Source organism: Musa acuminata, chromosome BXJ2-3 (genome assembly GCF_036884655.1).
Source record: "Musa acuminata AAA Group cultivar baxijiao chromosome BXJ2-3, Cavendish_Baxijiao_AAA, whole genome shotgun sequence".
NCBI classification, from domain to species: domain Eukaryota; kingdom Viridiplantae; phylum Streptophyta; class Magnoliopsida; order Zingiberales; family Musaceae; genus Musa; species Musa acuminata.
The window spans coordinates 13,951,588-13,969,877 of record NC_088340.1 but is presented as its reverse complement, the minus strand read 5'-3'; the positions used below and the strand labels follow the sequence as shown (position 1 = coordinate 13,969,877).

The 18,290-nt window shown below is 36.7% G+C and overlaps 1 protein-coding gene across 2 annotated transcripts; it reads right to left on the bottom strand.

Annotated features, from left to right (window-relative positions):
• Positions 1-6,776: 6,776 nt before the first annotated feature.
• Positions 6,777-11,595, bottom strand: LOC135607472 (two-component response regulator ORR26-like). 2 transcript variants are annotated; one of them, XM_065099330.1, is made up of 5 exons: positions 11,257-11,595; positions 8,994-9,146; positions 8,513-8,905; positions 8,312-8,388; positions 6,783-8,036 (listed from the first exon to the last, which is right to left on the bottom strand). In XM_065099330.1, the coding sequence occupies exons 1-5, from the start codon at positions 11,381-11,383 to the stop codon at positions 7,005-7,007; spliced, it is 1,782 nt and encodes a 593-aa protein (XP_064955402.1). In that variant the 5' UTR covers positions 11,384-11,595; the 3' UTR covers positions 6,783-7,004. The 2 variants fall into 2 exon arrangements, with proteins under 2 accessions (XP_064955403.1, XP_064955402.1); XM_065099331.1 differs by lacking the exon at positions 8,994-9,146 and having other exon boundaries at positions 6,777-8,036.
• Positions 11,596-18,290: the final 6,695 nt, after the last annotated feature.

Below are 18,290 nucleotides of genomic sequence, written 5' to 3'. Positions count from 1 at the left end.
CAAAACCGAGAAACACATTTCATTGCAAAGATCATTGATGTCAATGGTGTATACGTTATTCTGTTTTAATGCAATCATAGATATGTTTTGTGTGGTTTTTCAATGATGCAAGCATTAGATTTGAATTTGACGATATATCCTTTATCATATAATTGACTAATGCTCAAAAGATTATGTTTTAAACCATCAACTAACAAAATATCTTCAATAAAGAAGTTGGATTTATTACCTATGATTCATTTGCCAATGATTTTACCCTTGTTGTTGTCTCCGAAGGTGACATAGCCTTCGTCTATGCTAGTGAGCTTAGAGAATTGAGATGGATCTTCGGTCATATGCCTTGAGCATCCACTATCAAGGTACCATCTCTTGCTCCTAGCTTGTGATGGTGTATTTCTCTCTTCTCCGATGGCCATTAAGGCGTAATAAGCAACTTGCTCGGTGTTGGACTCCTCTTCTTCGGACGCGCTCGAGTCATCCCACGTTGCTTTGAGCGCCTTCTTCTTTGATGTTCTCTTCTTGGCTTGGGGACAATCACTTTTGTAGTGTCCCAGCTTTTTGCACTCGTAACAAATAACTTGGTCCTTTTTGGGTTCAAGTTCATTTTTTGTGTCACTTTTAAACTTGTTTCTTTTAATGAATTTATTGAATTTCCTTATTAGAAGTACCAAGTCATCGTCACAGTCCTCATCACTTGAGTTTTCTCTCAAGTGGTCATCTAAAGTTCTAAGTGTCATATCCTTCCTGTTCTTTGGAAGGATATCTTCTTGCTCTTCATGAGCCTTGCAAGTCATTTCATGGGTCATTAATGACCCGATTAGTTCTTCAAGAGGGAAGTTGTTTAAATCTTTAGCCTCTTGAATAGCAGTGACTTAGAGTCCCAACTCTTAGGAAGGGATCTTAGAATCTTATTTACAAGCTCAAAATCTGAAAAACTTTTGCCAAGTCCTTTTAGACCATTGACGACATCCGTGAAACGGGTGTACATGTCGCCAATAGTCTCGCTCGGTTTCATTCAGAAAAGTTCAAAATAATGTATCAAAAGATTGATTTTTGACTCTTTCACTCTACTTGTGCCTTCGTGAGTCACTTCGAGTGTATGCCAAATATCAAATGCGATTTTACAAACCGAAACACGATTGAACTCATTTTTATCAAGCGCACAAAATAAGGCATTCATAGCCTTTGCATTAAGAGTGAAAGTTTTCTTCTCCAATTCATTCCAATCGATCATTGGAAGAGAAGACTTCGAAAATCCATTTTTGACAAGATTCTAAAGTTCAAAATCCATTGAAATAAGAAAGATCCTCATTCGGGTCTTCCACTAGGTGTAGTCCGTCCTATTGAACATGGGTGGACGTGTAATAGAGTGGCCCTCTTGGTTTCCGGCATATGCCATCTCTCTTGGGTCCGAATGGGCTGATCCATTCGGCCCAATTTGGGTCTTTCAAGGGCCCAATTGCCCCAAGATTAAGTTAATGGGATCACCTCCCATTTCTAACTTAATCATCGTGCTAACTATGATTTTTCTTAAGACATTTACTGCAACTTGCCCCGGTGCGTCAATCGCTTCTTTCGGCGAGCTTCCGACGAACTTCCATCGATTATCCGATGAACCCTCTGTGAATCTCCTGTGGACTTCCGGCAAACTCCTGGACTTGCGACAATCCACTTAGCGAGTTCTGACAAGCTTCTTTTGACAAGCTCCTGGACTTCTCATATTTGTTCCCGTAGAACCTCCGACGACCGTCCGGACTTCTGTCGAACTCTTGAACTCCCAATGTGATCATAGTCTTGACTCCAGCGCAACTCCTAATGCATGTCTTACTTTCATCGTAGTTAATCCTGCACACTTATCTCAACATATGGATTAAATAACAAATGATAATTGACTTCATCATCAAAATCTGAGATTCAACACTCATGACGCCGAGAGTGGATGATCCTCTATTGACACTCAATAGCCTTCGTAAGGTCGACTACCACTCCCAATGACCAGCTGTACTAGATCTGGGATAGCCAAACCTATAAGTCTGGTATAAAAGAGTGGAGCACTCATACAGGACATCCTTAGTGTCTCAAGTCTAAGGACCAGATATACCACTAGGACTACGGAATCGCTGTCTGACAATAAGGCATCATCAACCATCTAGCATTCCGTAAGCGGATCAATCAGTGAACTCATTCTCCAATGAGCACCTATACTGTATCCCTAGTGTCCCTACACGAGCAGCTATGAGACCCGCCGCATCCATCATATGGATGGGTATACAGCACACCAGTCTGTCCGGTTATCACGATATCCCTCTTGAGTAACCTATGACCGAGATTATTTAGGATATGTGTTTAAAGGTGAATCGATCTCATTTTCGTGATCTCATCACGATCTGATTCCCATTGTATAAATCGAAGGACATCACAATATATATATGCATATATGCAATAGTTATAAAGTGATATATACCAAAATATAATAACCAAAAAAGATTCTATATCAAGTCACACGTGCCATCACTCACGTGATTGGCTTGTTGGGCACCTATGACTAGCAAAATTAATATCACAAACACATAAGAGTTGAAACATCTCCTTTTTGTTGATGACAAAGGGGGAGAAGTATGTTGATGATATGCATGATTTGATCATGACATGTTACTTGGATTTTTGAATCTATGAGTTTCTATCAATAAGCCATATTGATAGGGGGAGTTTGTTTAACCTTCGAGAGTTAAGTTTAACTCTGTCATCATCAAAAAGGAGGAGATTGTTGAATCTCGTATTTTGATGATGAAACTAATTGATAATTGTGTTTATGTTTTAATCTGCATTTTGAGTGACGTAAGATGCTTCGATCAGGAAGAGACAATTAAAGCAGGAAAAATCATGTTGGGCCGGAGGAACATGTTAGAAGATTGGACGTCGGGCCGGTGGATCAATCGACATATCGATAGAAGGCTTCGGGCCGTAGATTTGGGCATCGGGCCAAGAAGAGCGGACATTGCACCAAGGATATCGGAGTTGCAGAGTCAACTGACCGATTGGGCAATAGGCCGCAGAAGAGGACGATGCGCCGAAGAATGGGACGAAGCGTTGAGGGACCAATGACATGTCGGAAAACATGATTAATGCTTAGTATTAATTGTCTAGATCGAAGTTTATTTTACATGTGCAGGATTAACTACGATGGCAGTAAGACATGCAGCAAGAGTTACGCCGGAGTCAAGACCATGATCACGTTGGGGGTTCGAGAGTTCGACGGAAGTCCGGACGGTCGTCGGAGGTTCTGCGGGAACAAATCCGAGAAGTCCAGGAGCTTGCCAAAGAAGCTCGTCGGAACTCGCCAAGTGGATCGTCACAAGTCTAGGAGTTTGCCGAAAGTCCGCCGGAGCATCGCCGAGGATTCGTCGGATGTTCGTCGGAAGTTCACTAGAAGCTCGCCGAAAGAAGCGATTGATGCACCGAAGCAAGTTGCAGTATTAATGTCTTAAATAATGTAGTTAGCATGTAGATTAAGTTAGAAATAGGAGATGATCCTATTAACTTAATCTGGGGGCAATTGGGTCCTTGACAAACCAAAATTGGGCCAAATGGATCAGCCCATTCGGACCCAGAATTCCTGGCCGACGGTGGCACCGCCTAGGAGCTCAGTCTCCCAGGAATGCCAAGCGGTGGTACCGCTTGAGCTCGGTCTCCGAGCAGTGTCAGGTGGTAGTACCACCCAGTTCTGGTGGTGGTACCATCAGGACCCCGAAAATCCTGGAAATGACACTTTTGAGCTCCAAATTCAAACCAGTTTGGGGCCTATATAAACCCATCCTTTCCTGCATGAAAGGGGACCGAAAGTTTGCATTTATTCTGAGAATTTGAGAGCTTAAAAGTATTGTAAAAGGCTAGAAGTTCTTCTCAATCTTTCCTTCTAAGTTTTGATTATTCAAGAGAGGAGTGGAAATCTATAAGGTTTGCCTCCTAAGCCCATCAAAAGGAGTAAAGCTATAAAAGGGTGGTTGGCCTTCACCTATTGAAGAAAGGCCTTTAATGGACGTCGGTGACCTCGTCGGATGAGGAAGCCAAAAGTGGATATAGGTCAAGATTGGCCAAACTACTCTAAATCTCGGTTTGCATTTACATTCTGCTCTTTATCTTAACTGTAAATTGCCTTCATTGCTTTTCTTCAACTGTACTTCGCTTTATCTTAAGTTGAAGAACTTTTTGAAATAGTTTTTCATCGAAAGTATTTTTATCGTACGAACGTCGTTTTAAATCGATGAAAGTTTTCTGCTGCACTAATTCACCCCCCCCCCCCCCCCCTCTCTTAGTGCTCTTGATCCTAACAGGATTGACTATCAATTGTTAGGAACATTCATCGAAGGACTCAAGCCAGAGATAAAAGGGGAGGTTAAGGCACGGCAGCCCCGTACCGTGACAACTGTGATTTCTTTTGCCTGAATACAAGAAGAACGACTCAACCAAGATGCTTGGAGGATGAGAACCTCTCCTAGGCCTGTGGCATATAAACCTCCTTCTACTCCCATCCATCCTTTGCTGCCAAAAAATTTGACAAGAGAAGAACTACGTGACCGATCAGTAAAGGGTCTTTGTTGGCATTACGACGAGCTGTGGAATCACGATCATGCAAAAGGGGCCACCTCCTACTGATTGAACCACTTAAAGACATGGAGGAGGAGATCTAGGAGCATGAGGAGGAGGTTTTGGATGAAGAATAGTAGTCAATTGATATTACAATGAATGCGCTTGCCGGTTACGCGAACTCGCAAACGATGAAAGTGGGAGGACTTCTGAAGCAACAACCTTTCACTGTTCTTATTGACACCGGGAGCACTCGTAATTTTATGAACAACAAGGTTGCTGTCCAGATGGCCTTACCTATCAAGAATTGTAGCAGGTTTGATATTAAGGTCACGAACGGATGAATTTTGAAGTGTGATCATAGGTGCTCGCAGGTGAAACTATTACTACAGGACCAAGAGATAATTGTAGATTTCTTCCTCCTCCCTCTTGATGATTATGAGGTTGTGCTCGGCATCGAATGGCTGATGATATTAGGTGATGTTTTTTAAAATTTTATGAAACTAATTATGAAATTCTACAATAAGGGGAAACAGGTGATAATGCACGGGAAATGTGGGGGCGACGTAACGACAATTTGCACACAATGAATGGAGAAAGTTTTGCACAAAGCATGCAGCGGCATTTTGGTACAACTTAAGCAGCAAACTAAGGGAGAACCAATGGAATTTGAAGATCCAAACTTACTTCCTTTGCTTGCTAAATTTTCAAATATATTTGATGAACCACACAATCTACCTCCTATCGATCAGCATAACCATTATATACTGATTCTTCTGGGCAAACCTCCAGTAAATAGGATTTCTACTCAAGAGTCCTACTTCTAACCAACTTCTAATGCTTCTTTAAGAAGCAATCTCCAAATTAATCCTATCCTTAGCCGGCCTCTTCATGATCTTTAATAGGGATCGGCTACGTAGAGTCCTAACACACACGTACACACACACACATATATATATGTATATATGTATATACATATGTATATATGTATATACATATGTGTGTATATATATATATATGTGTGTATATATATATATATGTGTGTATATATATATATATGTGTGTATATATATATATATATATATATATATATATATATATATATATATATATATATATATATATATATATATATATATATGTATGTGTGTATATATATATATATACATATATGTATGTATATATATATATATACATATATGTATGTACATATATATATATATATATATATATATATATATATATATATATATATGTATGTGTATATATATATATATATATATATATATATATATGTATGTGTATATATATATAAATATATATATATATATATATATGTATGTATATATGTGTGTATATATATATATATATATATATATATATATATGTATGTATATATGTGTATATGTATGTATATATATATATATATATATGTATATATGTGTATATATATATATATATGTATATATATATATGTGTGTATATATATATATACACGTATATGTATATATATACATATATATACATGTATATATATATAAATATACATGTATATCATATATACATATATGAATATATATATATATATATATATATATATATATATATATATATATATATATATATATATATATATATATATATATATATATATATATATATATATATACTTAAAATGCCATGAACAATTGCAGAAAATGTTACACATTTAAACAAGTTGGCAACCACATGTTTGTATCATGATACACATCTACGTTTGATTGTTGTTCTTATTTCCATTTGGCAGATAATCCGACTTTAATTTGTTTTGCACTTTAAAGATGTGATTTGCATCAACTGCAGTATACCTGCTAGCACAATGCTCTTGCAGTTCATTTGGATCATCATATTTTCCCGGAAACATGTGGCACTGATCATCATATTTTCCTCGTCTGAATCTCATCCTACACATGCTGTAAGGTGAATGATGCAGACTTGTGGAAAGACATGTTAACAATTACCCGCATGGTTCCTTATTATTATTTTTCTTCGTACACAGATTTAGTATCCCAAACGTACTGATTTCTGCTGTTTAGATCAATAACCGAGTAACAAGCCTCAAAGTAATAAATATTTAAATATTTAACTTGTTTAAAGGCTTTTTCGTGTGTACCGACAGAGAAAAAGTAACATTCACTGTCTGTGCAATAGGAAAACATTAGTGCAGCAGCATGTTTCTTAACATCCTTTACATAATTCTCAAACATACATTATTATGATTCCTTTCAAAGTACATCCTAACCACAAATATTTAAGTCACATCAGCTTCCAAAGTGCTCCATCAGAATCTGTTGCCATATTGCATATGCTCCAGCATCGGCACTAAATATGGATATAAGAGTAGCATGCATCTTCTAAAGAAAATGTTTGAAGAGTGACTACGCAAATAAGCATTCATCAATTAGTGGATAATCCACTGTCTCATACAAGTAGTCACTGCTGAGTTCGGAACTGATGTACCAATCATTTTGAACTTGAGTATCTGGTGTTGAAATGATGTCTTCAAAATTCTCTGCGCCACCAAAACCCACATCCTCAAAGCAGCCAAACTTTTGGATAGAACATAGATGCAAATCACCAGGCAATGAGTCTAATTCTGCCTCACTTTTAGGACTGAACTCGCATGTTAGAGGTAAACATTCTTGGTTGTCTATCTGTTCAGTGGAAAAGCCTTTTGTGTTTGGTGATCCATCTAATTTGCAAATTGCTCCAGCATCTTGAGAGTGTACCATTCCATGCTTGATCTGAAGAGATACTGAACCAGTCATGCATGCTACTGGAGGTATGACAGCAAAGTGGGCATTTCTTTGATCTGTTGGGACTGGTTTCATTTCACTCAGATCTTTCATATCCTTCTCGTTAGTGACAGTGGTTGAGATGACTGGGGAGGATGAAGAAAGACTAAAAGAAACCTGATGATCTTGATCAGAACTCGACAAATACGAGTAGTCATCCAACATGGTGCAGTTTCCTTGGCCTGGGTAGTGCATGAATTGCATCCTTGGAGCTCCATCATGCAAAGTCTGGTGCTTTGGTGTTGTAGGTTCGCGTGCCTTTTCCTCAACACCTGGTGTCATGCCTTTGAAAGAAAACAATGCACTTAACTGAGGGACACTGTTGACATTCTGCGAGCTGGGAATATCACTGATCAGACCTTTCTCACCTTCAATCACTTGCACAGGCACTATTTTCTTTATATCACCGACATGAGCATCATCAATAATCCCTTGAACCAAATTCTCACTTGTCCCTACAAATTTAGTGTGTTCGCTACATTGTTGCATGTTTGTTGAGCTTGTGAGCTCAAAATTTGCCACATTGTCATTGTTTACGAGATCAGAAGGCATATTTCCACCTGAAGTGCTATCTTCGCTCTGCTTTTGTAGTCTACTCAAATAAAGTCGATACTTCTGCATAAAGGATGTCACTTTAGAATCTCTACACCTGTTGTGGTGCAAGGATACATGTATTTCTGACGTGTTGAGACTGGAAGAATTTGAAATTAAGGGTAAATAATGAAGATACTTATGCTAGTCAACAAGACATTGACGCAAGATCGTATCAGAGATCCTATACATGAAGTGAGGAAAAGGAAAACAGGTATGAAAAGGAACTCTGCTATCTAATGCATTTAACCAGACTACACTCCTGTTAATCTAGGAAAACTCATGGTGAAACAAGCTACCTGAAGATGGCTGGCAACATTTTCTCTTGTTAGCCCAGGGACATTCATCAAGTCAAGTATCTTCTTTGGCCCAACCTCTGCCAGAACACAATCACAGAAGTGTCATACAGCAGAAAGAACCTAAAAGGAATCATGAGAAGAATAGGTGCTATGAAAATAGTAGTAGACAGAAAATGCATGAAGCTATTAGCTCATACTCACTGTCAAGTCCAATCTGATTTACAGCATTCACAAATTTCTGATGAAGATCCACAGACCAAACAACTCTTGCTTTCTTAAGCCTAGAAGAATCACCGAACTCTTGATCACCAAATTCTTTATAGTCTACATCCTTCCTTTTCCTCGCAGAGCTGATGTTGGTTATTCCATCTGTCAAATTTCTGTCATCAAGATCTTCAGATCCGTATCTTAGAATGTTGATATCCTCATTGTTGTAATGAGTTTGTATTTCTTTCAACTCATGCATTTTCTTCCTGTAAACATGTTGCCATATATTCTTTAGCTCCTTCATTCTGACAGGCTTAAGAAGATAGTCACAAGCGCCATGTTGAACACCTTTCATCACCCTACTTGTCTCCCCATCAATAGACATCACTGCAAGGGTTTATGGAATAATACACTCTGAGCTCCCATTATGGCTTATAAAAGTGGAAAATAGAGGCTGTGGATATGAATAACTAACTTATTACAGGCAAATCCATTTCAAGTCCAACATGCTCAAGAAGCTTGAAGCCATCCATGTCAGGCATATTGACATCACTGATTACAATGTCAAATTTATCTTTTCGTTCACGAAGCATGCTCAGAGCATCAGTTGCTAAACTGCATGTAGTAACTGCTTTGCACAAGAAAAAAAAATATTTGGAAAACCTGTAACGTTAGTAATTAACATTTCCACCATTATAGTAATACACTATTTTTAAACAAAAGAGAATGATGTACTGAAACTTATTGATGAGAACAAGGTACAAATCATGTTATAAATCAAAAACATGATTCCAATATAGAAAATCTACATCAGAGGAAGATGCATAATCCTGTTCCCAATGAGGACTAACATGACCAAAGGAAATTGGACCAAAAAGCTTCTCTAAGAGTGTATTTTATGATGAATACCAATGATTTGCAGTAAAATCAAATATCTGAGTTAAAAAATAAAAAATAAAAATTCAGTAATGGAGTCAAAAGCAATAAAAACTAAAGGCTTTCTGCTGGAATGTACAGCCAAGAAGTCTGTTTTCTGGCAAGAATTCTTAAACTTCCTATATGTTAATTTTGATGCAATGTAATGCATTTGTTACAGTATCGGATGTTCAAACTCTTAATTTGCCTATATATCATAAGAACATCTGTCCATGGAAGCTCATAATTGCGTTCCAAAATTATCAGCATATTTTAGAACTGTATGTATTTCTTTCTCGTTCAACACTAATGCAAAATTTATCTAGTTTTCTGCTAGCTTATTCAATGGGGTAAGGATGTTCCACTGCAAGTACAACTTTCTTTCCAGGAGCCACAGTCAATTTGAAGAAACTATCTTGGGTACTATTTTCCTACCCGAAGTATGAATACAGTGCCCTAAAAGAGGATTCTAGCTAAATAATTATATGTGATCTAGTAAATCTGCAAATCCATAATAGGCAAGAAAGACTGAATAAATTGCTGTTACTCTTTAAATAATTATTTAAAGGTCCTCTTTAAATAAATTGCTGTTCCTCCAACTACGGTGATAACAGCAGCAGCAACTATGGGATCCTGGTTTGGTGGCTTTGCAAAATGAATTTATCTTAGATGCATATACGTTGGCAAAAATTATTATAGCTTGCTTGAAAAATTCTCATGATTCAGAAATTAAAAGACCTTCAAGCATTAATTACAACAAATCACCAGTCATACATATCAAAGCAACTTTTTAAGTGCCTAGTTTTCCTCAATACCTTTAATCATGTCAGCTTCCTCAAAAGACTAACCTTGTCGAGGAGACACAAACTGGTGGTAAAGGAATTGAATCTGATCAGCAGCTTCAGTCATTCATGACCAAAGCCTTTGCTGAGAATGTGGAAGAAGAAAAACAAAATATTTTCTTCCTTGTTGGTGAACTGTCATGATTCATAATGCTGTTTGGCAGACCTCAATCACACAGTTGCTATGAAGTGATTTTGAGAACCAAAGCTATTGAAGAAACTTGAGCTACTCTAAGTGAAGAGGCATATGACATGGAGATCATTTCATGATATCTAATTCTTGTCACTTGAGAGTATTTCATGTTCCGATCGATCATAAGACTATAGCATATTTATTGTTTTGTTAGGGATCCAAAATTTTAGTCAAGCATGAACCTGCACAGGTAATCACAAAAAGTAGCATATCGTGACAAAAAAATAAAAAATCTTTCTAGTTGTTAGGTTTATTAGAAACAAATTATAATGAAAATTACAGAGAAATGCTTTGGTAATAAAGCAATGATGCTCTGGGACTGAAAAAAGCATCTTTTCTGCATACAAAAATCAGGAATAGAACAACCACAAGTGCAGTTTTCTAGCAGCCTCTTTGGGTTCCCAAATTAGGATCTTATCAAGACGAGAGAAACTATGTTTGGAACAAGTTGACATCCAATCACACTTGTTATATCAGCTAGAGGAAGTTAGAAGCCACTATCAACTCAAATTCACTTCAAAGTGTTCGTTGTCAATGAAATTCTGTCATACCCTTACCGTGCACAAATTCAAGAACAGGAAAAGTGAACCTAGAAATCACTAAAATATAAAAAAAAAAATTTCACATATATACATCAAAAAAAGGAGCAGGCTTTCACCACTGCAAACACCGCTAATAGCAAAGAAAACTCACATTTAAAGCCAATCATAAACGCACTTTTTATCAAGCGAGAGAGAGAGAGAGAGAGAAATGCATAAGAAGAAGCTTGAAAGATGGGACGAAACTACCTTCATAGGAGCACTTCCTGAGCATCTTCTCAAGAATTTTTAACCAGGTGGGATCGTCATCAACAACCAGCACCCGAAGGCCAGCCGGGAAAGCTTCAGCTCGAGCGGACAACAGTGGACGTTCCATCGATTCCTACGGCAGTTCTCCGCGAGGAAGAAGGGCTTGGACTTTTGGGGATGTGTTTGGTTGAGGGAGGAGGAAAAGGAGAGTGGGAGTCTTCCTGTGGCACACTTCGATCACTCTGATAGAAAAAGGGAGGGTCCAAAGTGGAGAGCCTTTTGTACCGAATAATGGCGCCAGTTCGTTACCAGTCCCCTATGCCTCCCCTTTGGTTTAAGACTTCCGTTGCAAGTGTTGGCACATATAATGGCCACTAACTTATTTTTTGCCATTTTGCAATCATCATATAGGCTTCTAGGTGGGCACCTCTAAATAGAACCCACTATGTCAGTGTGCAATTACCATCGGTCAGGATGATGCCAACACTAAAACGCATGTTTCCATTTAGTTGTCTATGTTGTACAAGTATGAAAATAACATATCTATATCCCTCCAAATATTTCAATCTTTTATATATCAATGTTAAAATGAACTTTATTATTTTTACCTATTGTTTAACCCCTCATGTTTCTCAAGGTTTTTTTGAAAGAGTATTAGTGCCAATAAGAATTTTAATAATATTATTATTTTAAAATTCCAGGAATATATATGGTAAATTATTTAAAGAGGCAAATGTGAATTTCATTAGCTTAGGAGGGATATTTATTATTGATGTTTGAGGTTCATTTTCTCTTGTTCTTGGTCACTAAGAAATGATTATGTTTTTTATAATGTTTATTATTTATATAAAATGACTTGCAATTATTTCCATGATTAAATACGGAATTTATTTCTCGATTGTACCAGTAAGTGCGATTTCCACGAAGAAAGATCGATTTGGTACGGTCGTAAAATTCTATGGACTTTGTTTTCGAGGATATGTATATTTATGAACTTATAGCAAGCATCCACGTATTCAGAAAGTTAAAAAGAATAAAAAACCTATTGTTTATACTCGTTGACTTTTTTGTGTTGCTTTTTATTCTAACAAGAAAAATATAGTCCTATATATAATGATTTCCTAGAAAGCACCAGGTTTTGTGTTTTTTTATCATCAAATCATGTCCCTCATTTCTAGAGTTCACAAAGACCACTTATTCTCTTTGTAAAAAAATCACCATACCTATCAAAATCCAGCTTCAGCTAAATTAATTCAGTAATTCCAGTGTTCTTTAAGTAGAGTTATAGTGTTTTTGATTTATAATATTTTTTAATAGAGTTGTAGTATTTTTAATTACTGAATAAAAAACACTATAATCAGATAATAATTCCTCATTATTTTTACTATCATTTCTTTATAATAAATAATTATAAATATTATGTATTTTTAAAATTTTAAGATAGTGAAGTAAATTAAATTTTTATCACCATTTTTTGAAATATGTCAAGACCTTCATAATTTTCTAACAAATTCGTTTAAATTCTAATAATAATTAACGATAATATATTATAACTCAATTTAAAAATATTCATGATTATTTTTTATTATCATTCTTTTTAATAAATAAAATAAATATTTTTTATAAATGATATGTGATAAAGATGAAATTTGATTATAGGACTTTAGCATGATCTAACAAAGTCTTTGGGAACTAAGGTATCTAACATATTCAGAACATTGATAAGAATTTAAATCTTCAACCTTTAGTCACTGAGTCTAATATACCATCATTATACTAATGTTTAAAGTATCAAAATAATTTTTTATAAAGGGTAAAAAGGTAATAAAACAAATATTATATTATTTATTTTATAATATGTCAAAATATTTTAATTTTTATTTAAAATATTTAACAACTATTAAATAAAAATATTTTATAGATATTTAATAGATATAATAAGATTAATAATTAATATTTATAAGAATTTGAATTAATTAAGATCGAGTGATAATATTTTTTAAATAATATTATGGTTAAAAAATACTATAAATCTACTCAAAAATATTATAATCAATTCGGTTAAGTCAAAAATATTATAAATATTTTTTAAAAAATAATCAATTCAGTTTGACATCAAAATGATTTTGACAAGTCTAATTGGATTTTGATGGAAACTCAAAAATTAAAATCATTAATGAGAATACTTGTATCATTTTAAAAAGTAAAGATTCTTCTTAAGCATTTTACAAATGATGAGCTCTGGGAAAGAGGCAAGATACTTTTCTAAATAATCATTAATAGAATCTAAGATTAAATTGTTAGGATCGAGAGCACTAAGAGGGGGGGGGGGGTGAATTAGTGCAGCGGAAATCTTTCAGCGATTAAAAACGAAAGCTGCGTTCGTTTGATAAAAACTATTTTGATGCAAGAGCCGATTCTAAGAATACTTATGATTAAGTGTAGTTTATGTCTAAACACAGTTTGCGTCTAAGCGTAGTTTACGCAGTTTGCATCTAAATGCAGATTGCGTCTAAGCGCAGTTTGCGTCTAAGCGCAGTTTGCGTCTAAGATCAGATTGCGTCTAAGCGCAGTGCAGTTTGCGTCTAAACGCAGTTTTACGTCTAAACACAGTTTTACGTCTAAACGTAGTTTTACGTCTAAACGCAGTTTGCGTCTAAACGCAGTTTTACGTCTAAACGTAGTTTTACGTTTAAAAGTAGTTTATGTCTAAAACACAGTTTTACGCCTAAACACAGTTTGCGCAGTTTACGTCAAAAACACAGTTTAACGTCTAAACACAGTTTGCGCAGTTTACGTCTAAACGCAGTTTTAAAGGGATCTGAACTTAGAAACTTCGTTCGTAAAAGCGCAGAAGACAGTTTTGTAGAATCAAAACGTAAACGTAAATTGTAATGTATGAAAACACCGATTTACGTCTGAATGTAGATTCGGAAAGATCAGCACTTAGAAACTTGTTCGTAAAGGCGCAGAGAGCAGTAGCTATGTAGGAGGTTTGCAGTAATGACAAAGTGCTCAAAATAAACGCAAACCAGAGATTTAGAGTGGTTCGGTCAGTCTTGACCTACTCCACTTTTGGCTTCCTCCACCGACGAGGTCACCGACGTCAACTAGAGGCCTTCCTTCAATAGGCGAAGGCCAACTGCCCTTTTACAGATTCACTCCTTTTGATGGGCTAAGGAGACAACCCTTACAGGACCTTTCTCTCCTCTCTTTACAACTCAAGACTTGAAGAACAGAAAGAGGAGAACTTTAGGACTTTACACAAATTTGAGCTCTTAGAATCACAGAAAAGATCAAGAATTCGGTGTAGGTCTGTATCTTTTCAGTGCTGAATGGGTGGGGTATTTATAGGCCCCAACCCAATTCAAATTTGGAGCTCAAAACGATCAAATCCCGGAATTCCGGGATCAGGCGGTTGCACCTCCTGACTGGAGAGGTTGCACCGCCTGGCGGAGCTCGAAGATTGAGCCCAGGCGGTTGCACCTCAGTGTCAGGGGCGGTTGCACCGCCTGAGTCTGGCTCGGAGACTGAGCCCCAAGCGATGCCACCTCTTGACTGAGGCGGTTGCACCTCTCTGCTAGAGCTCGAAGACTGAGCTCAAGCGGTGCCACCTCTCTGTCAGGGAGGTTGCACCGCCCAGTCTAGCTCGAAGACTGAGCTCAGGCGGTGTCACCTCCTGGCTGGGGCGGTTGCACCACCCAGTCTCGCTGGGAGGCTTAGCCCAGGCGGTGCCACCTCCTGGCCTAGGCGGTTGCACCTCCTGGTGCAATCAGGGTCCGAATGGTTAGCTCCATTCGGCCCAATTTCAGTCTTTCAGGGGCCCAATTGCCCCAAGATTAAGCTAATGGGATCACCTCCCATTTTCCAACTTAATCAATGTGCTAACTACGATTAGATCTAAGACAATTTCTGCAGCTTTGCTTCGGTGCGTCAATCGCTTCTTCCGGCGAACTTCCGTCGATCATCCGATGAACCCTCGGTAATGCTCCTGCGGACTTCCGGCAAACTCCTGGACTTTGCGACGATCCACTTGGCGAGTTCCGACGAGCTTCGCTTGGCAAGCTTCTGGACTTCTCGGATCTGTTCTCGTAGAACCTCCGACAACCGTCCGAACTTCCGTCGAACTCTCGAACTCCCAACGTGATCATGAACTTAACTCCGGCGCAACTCTTGCTGCTTGTCTAACTTTCATCGTAGTTAATCCTGCACACTTATCTCAACACATAGATTAGACAACAAATGACAATTGACTTCATCATCAAAATCCGAGATTCAACAATCTCCCCCTTTTTTATGATGACAATCAATTGATAATGGAGTTATCCTTAACTCCCCATGTCTATATGCCATAGTTGAGATAAGTCAACCTTGAATTCAAGACCTAAGAATTCAAGTGACGTATTGATAAGTTAGATCAGTTAAACTTATCAATACTCCCATCATGATACTCATCATGATGTATCTCTTCAAAGATGATGTCAAGGCTTGACATACATCATCAAGTTTGTATGATTGTGTTTGTAACTATTCATCATGTAGTTTGAACATTATCATATAAAGCTGTGAAGCACTATTACATGATGCACACATTTGAAATATTCTAGCAAGTTTTGCATTTTCTTCACGTGATAAGATATCAACTCAGGGCATAATGCAAACTTTAGCATATGTTCATATATCTCTTGGTGATGCAAGGATGGCATAATCATAGCAGTGTTTATAGCATCACTCATAGTATTTCTAATCATGGCAGTGTTTATCAATTCATATATCTCCCCCTTTGTCATCAACAAAAAGCATAATAATTATGATACCAGGAAAATAATAATAGCAAGCTTATAGAGGAATTTTACATAGATTGCCTTAAATACTTCTTCCCCTTTTTGTTATAATCCATTGTCTATGTAAAGATTTTGCAGGATGGAATACATACACATGAATCACTTCATCAAATCTATTTCAGAAACTTATTTTTCATGAAAGTGTACGAGAAAATCTGTTTTATAGCATTCGAATAAATAAGATGCATTCGGACAAGATTTTGTTGCAGATTTTCACATATAATCATAGAAACATGGCAATCAAGTGATTTGATCATTCAATATAGTTCGAAAAATAATTTTAACAAATTTATCTATTCGGACACATCAACATTCCTAATTCTCTTCGAATGAAATCAAATTGTTCTTCACTTAGAGGTTTTGTAAAAATGTCAGCTAGTTGATGTTTAGTATCAATGAACTCTATGGTTACATCATGATTAGTGACATGATCTCGTATAAAGTGATGTCTAATATCAATATGTTTTGTTCTTGAGTGTTGTATAGGATTCTTAGTTAAGCATATTGCACTCGTGTTATCACATTTAATGGGAATATCTTTAAGATTAACTTTGTAATCTTCTAAAGTATTTTTCATCCATACAACTTGTGCACAGCATGCACTTGCTGCAATATATTCAGCTTCGGTTGTTGATAGAGCAACCGAGCTTTGTTTCTTAGATGACCAGGAAACAAGGGCATGTCCTAAAAATTGACATGATCCTGATGTGCTTTTTCTATCTAGTCTACAGCCAGCGAAGTCCGCATAAGCATAAGCTGTTAACTCAAAATTTTCTGATTTTGGGTTCCATAATCCTAGATTTGTGGTTCCGTTAAGATATCTAAGTATTTTTTTAACTGCTTTGAGATGAGATATCTTAGGGTTTGATTGAAATCTAGCACAAAGTCCTGCACTGAACATGATGTCTGGTCTGGTGGCAGTGAGGTAAAGTAAACTTCCTATCATACCCCTATAAGTTTTTTTATCAAAGCTTTCTCCACTTTCATCAATTTCTAACTTAGTGGAGGTGCTCATAGGAGTGTTACTAGCCTTTGAGTTGTTCATATTAAACCTTTTTAATAAATTCATGGTATATTTAGTTTGACTAATAAAGATGCCATTGCTTAGTTGTTTGATTTGTAAACCTAAGAAGAATGTTAATTCTCCCATTAAGCTCATTTCGAATTCAAGACTCATAGTTTTAGCAAAAGATTCACAAAGAGATTCATTTGTAGAGCCAAAGATGATATCATCAACATAAATATGAACAATGAGAAAATTATTTTCAAAATTCTTGATAAACAATGTAGTATCAACCTTGCCTTTTGTAAAGTTATTTTTGATAAGAAAAGAACTAAGTCTCTCATACCAAGCCCTTGGGGCTTGTTTTAAACCATAGAGAGCTTTAGTTAATCTAAACACATGATTAGGGAGGCTATTATTTTCAAATCCAGGAGGTTGTTCAACATAAACTTCTTCGGAAATAAAGCCATTTAGAAAAGCACTTTTAACATCCATTTGAAATAACTTAAAATTATTACTACTAGCGTAGGCAAGGAGCATCCTTATGGCTTCCAATCGAGCCACAGGTGCGAAGGTTTCTTCGTAATCGATACCTTCTTCTTGGTTGAAACCTTTGGCCACTAATCTAGCCTTGTTTCTAACCACGATACCATTTTCATCTTGCTTGTTTCTGAAAACCCATTTAGTACCAATAACTAAATGGTCATTTGGCCTAGGAACAAGCTTCCACACCTCATTTCTCTCAAATTGATTCAATTCATCTTGCATTGCGATAATCCATGAATCATCTTTCATGGCTTCGTCAACACATTTGGGTTCAATTTGGGAGAGAAAGGCGGCGTTTGCACAAAAAGTTTTAAGAGAAGATCGTGTTTGAACCCCCTTTGACGTGTCTCCTAAGATTAGCTCCTTGGGATGAGCATCTACATACTTCCAATCCTTGGGTAAGGATATTTCGGGAGTGGATGCATCTAAGTTGCTAGTTAGAGAAGGGGTTTCATTTAAATTCAAGGAATCAAAATTAACATCTTCGTCAAGATTATTTTTCGTGATTTCGGAAATCTCATTGAAAACAACATGAATGGATTCTTCGATAATTAAAGTTCTTTTATTGAAGATACGAAAGGCTTTAGAAACAGTAGAATAACCAAGAAAGATTCCTTCATTGGATTTAGCATCAAATTTTC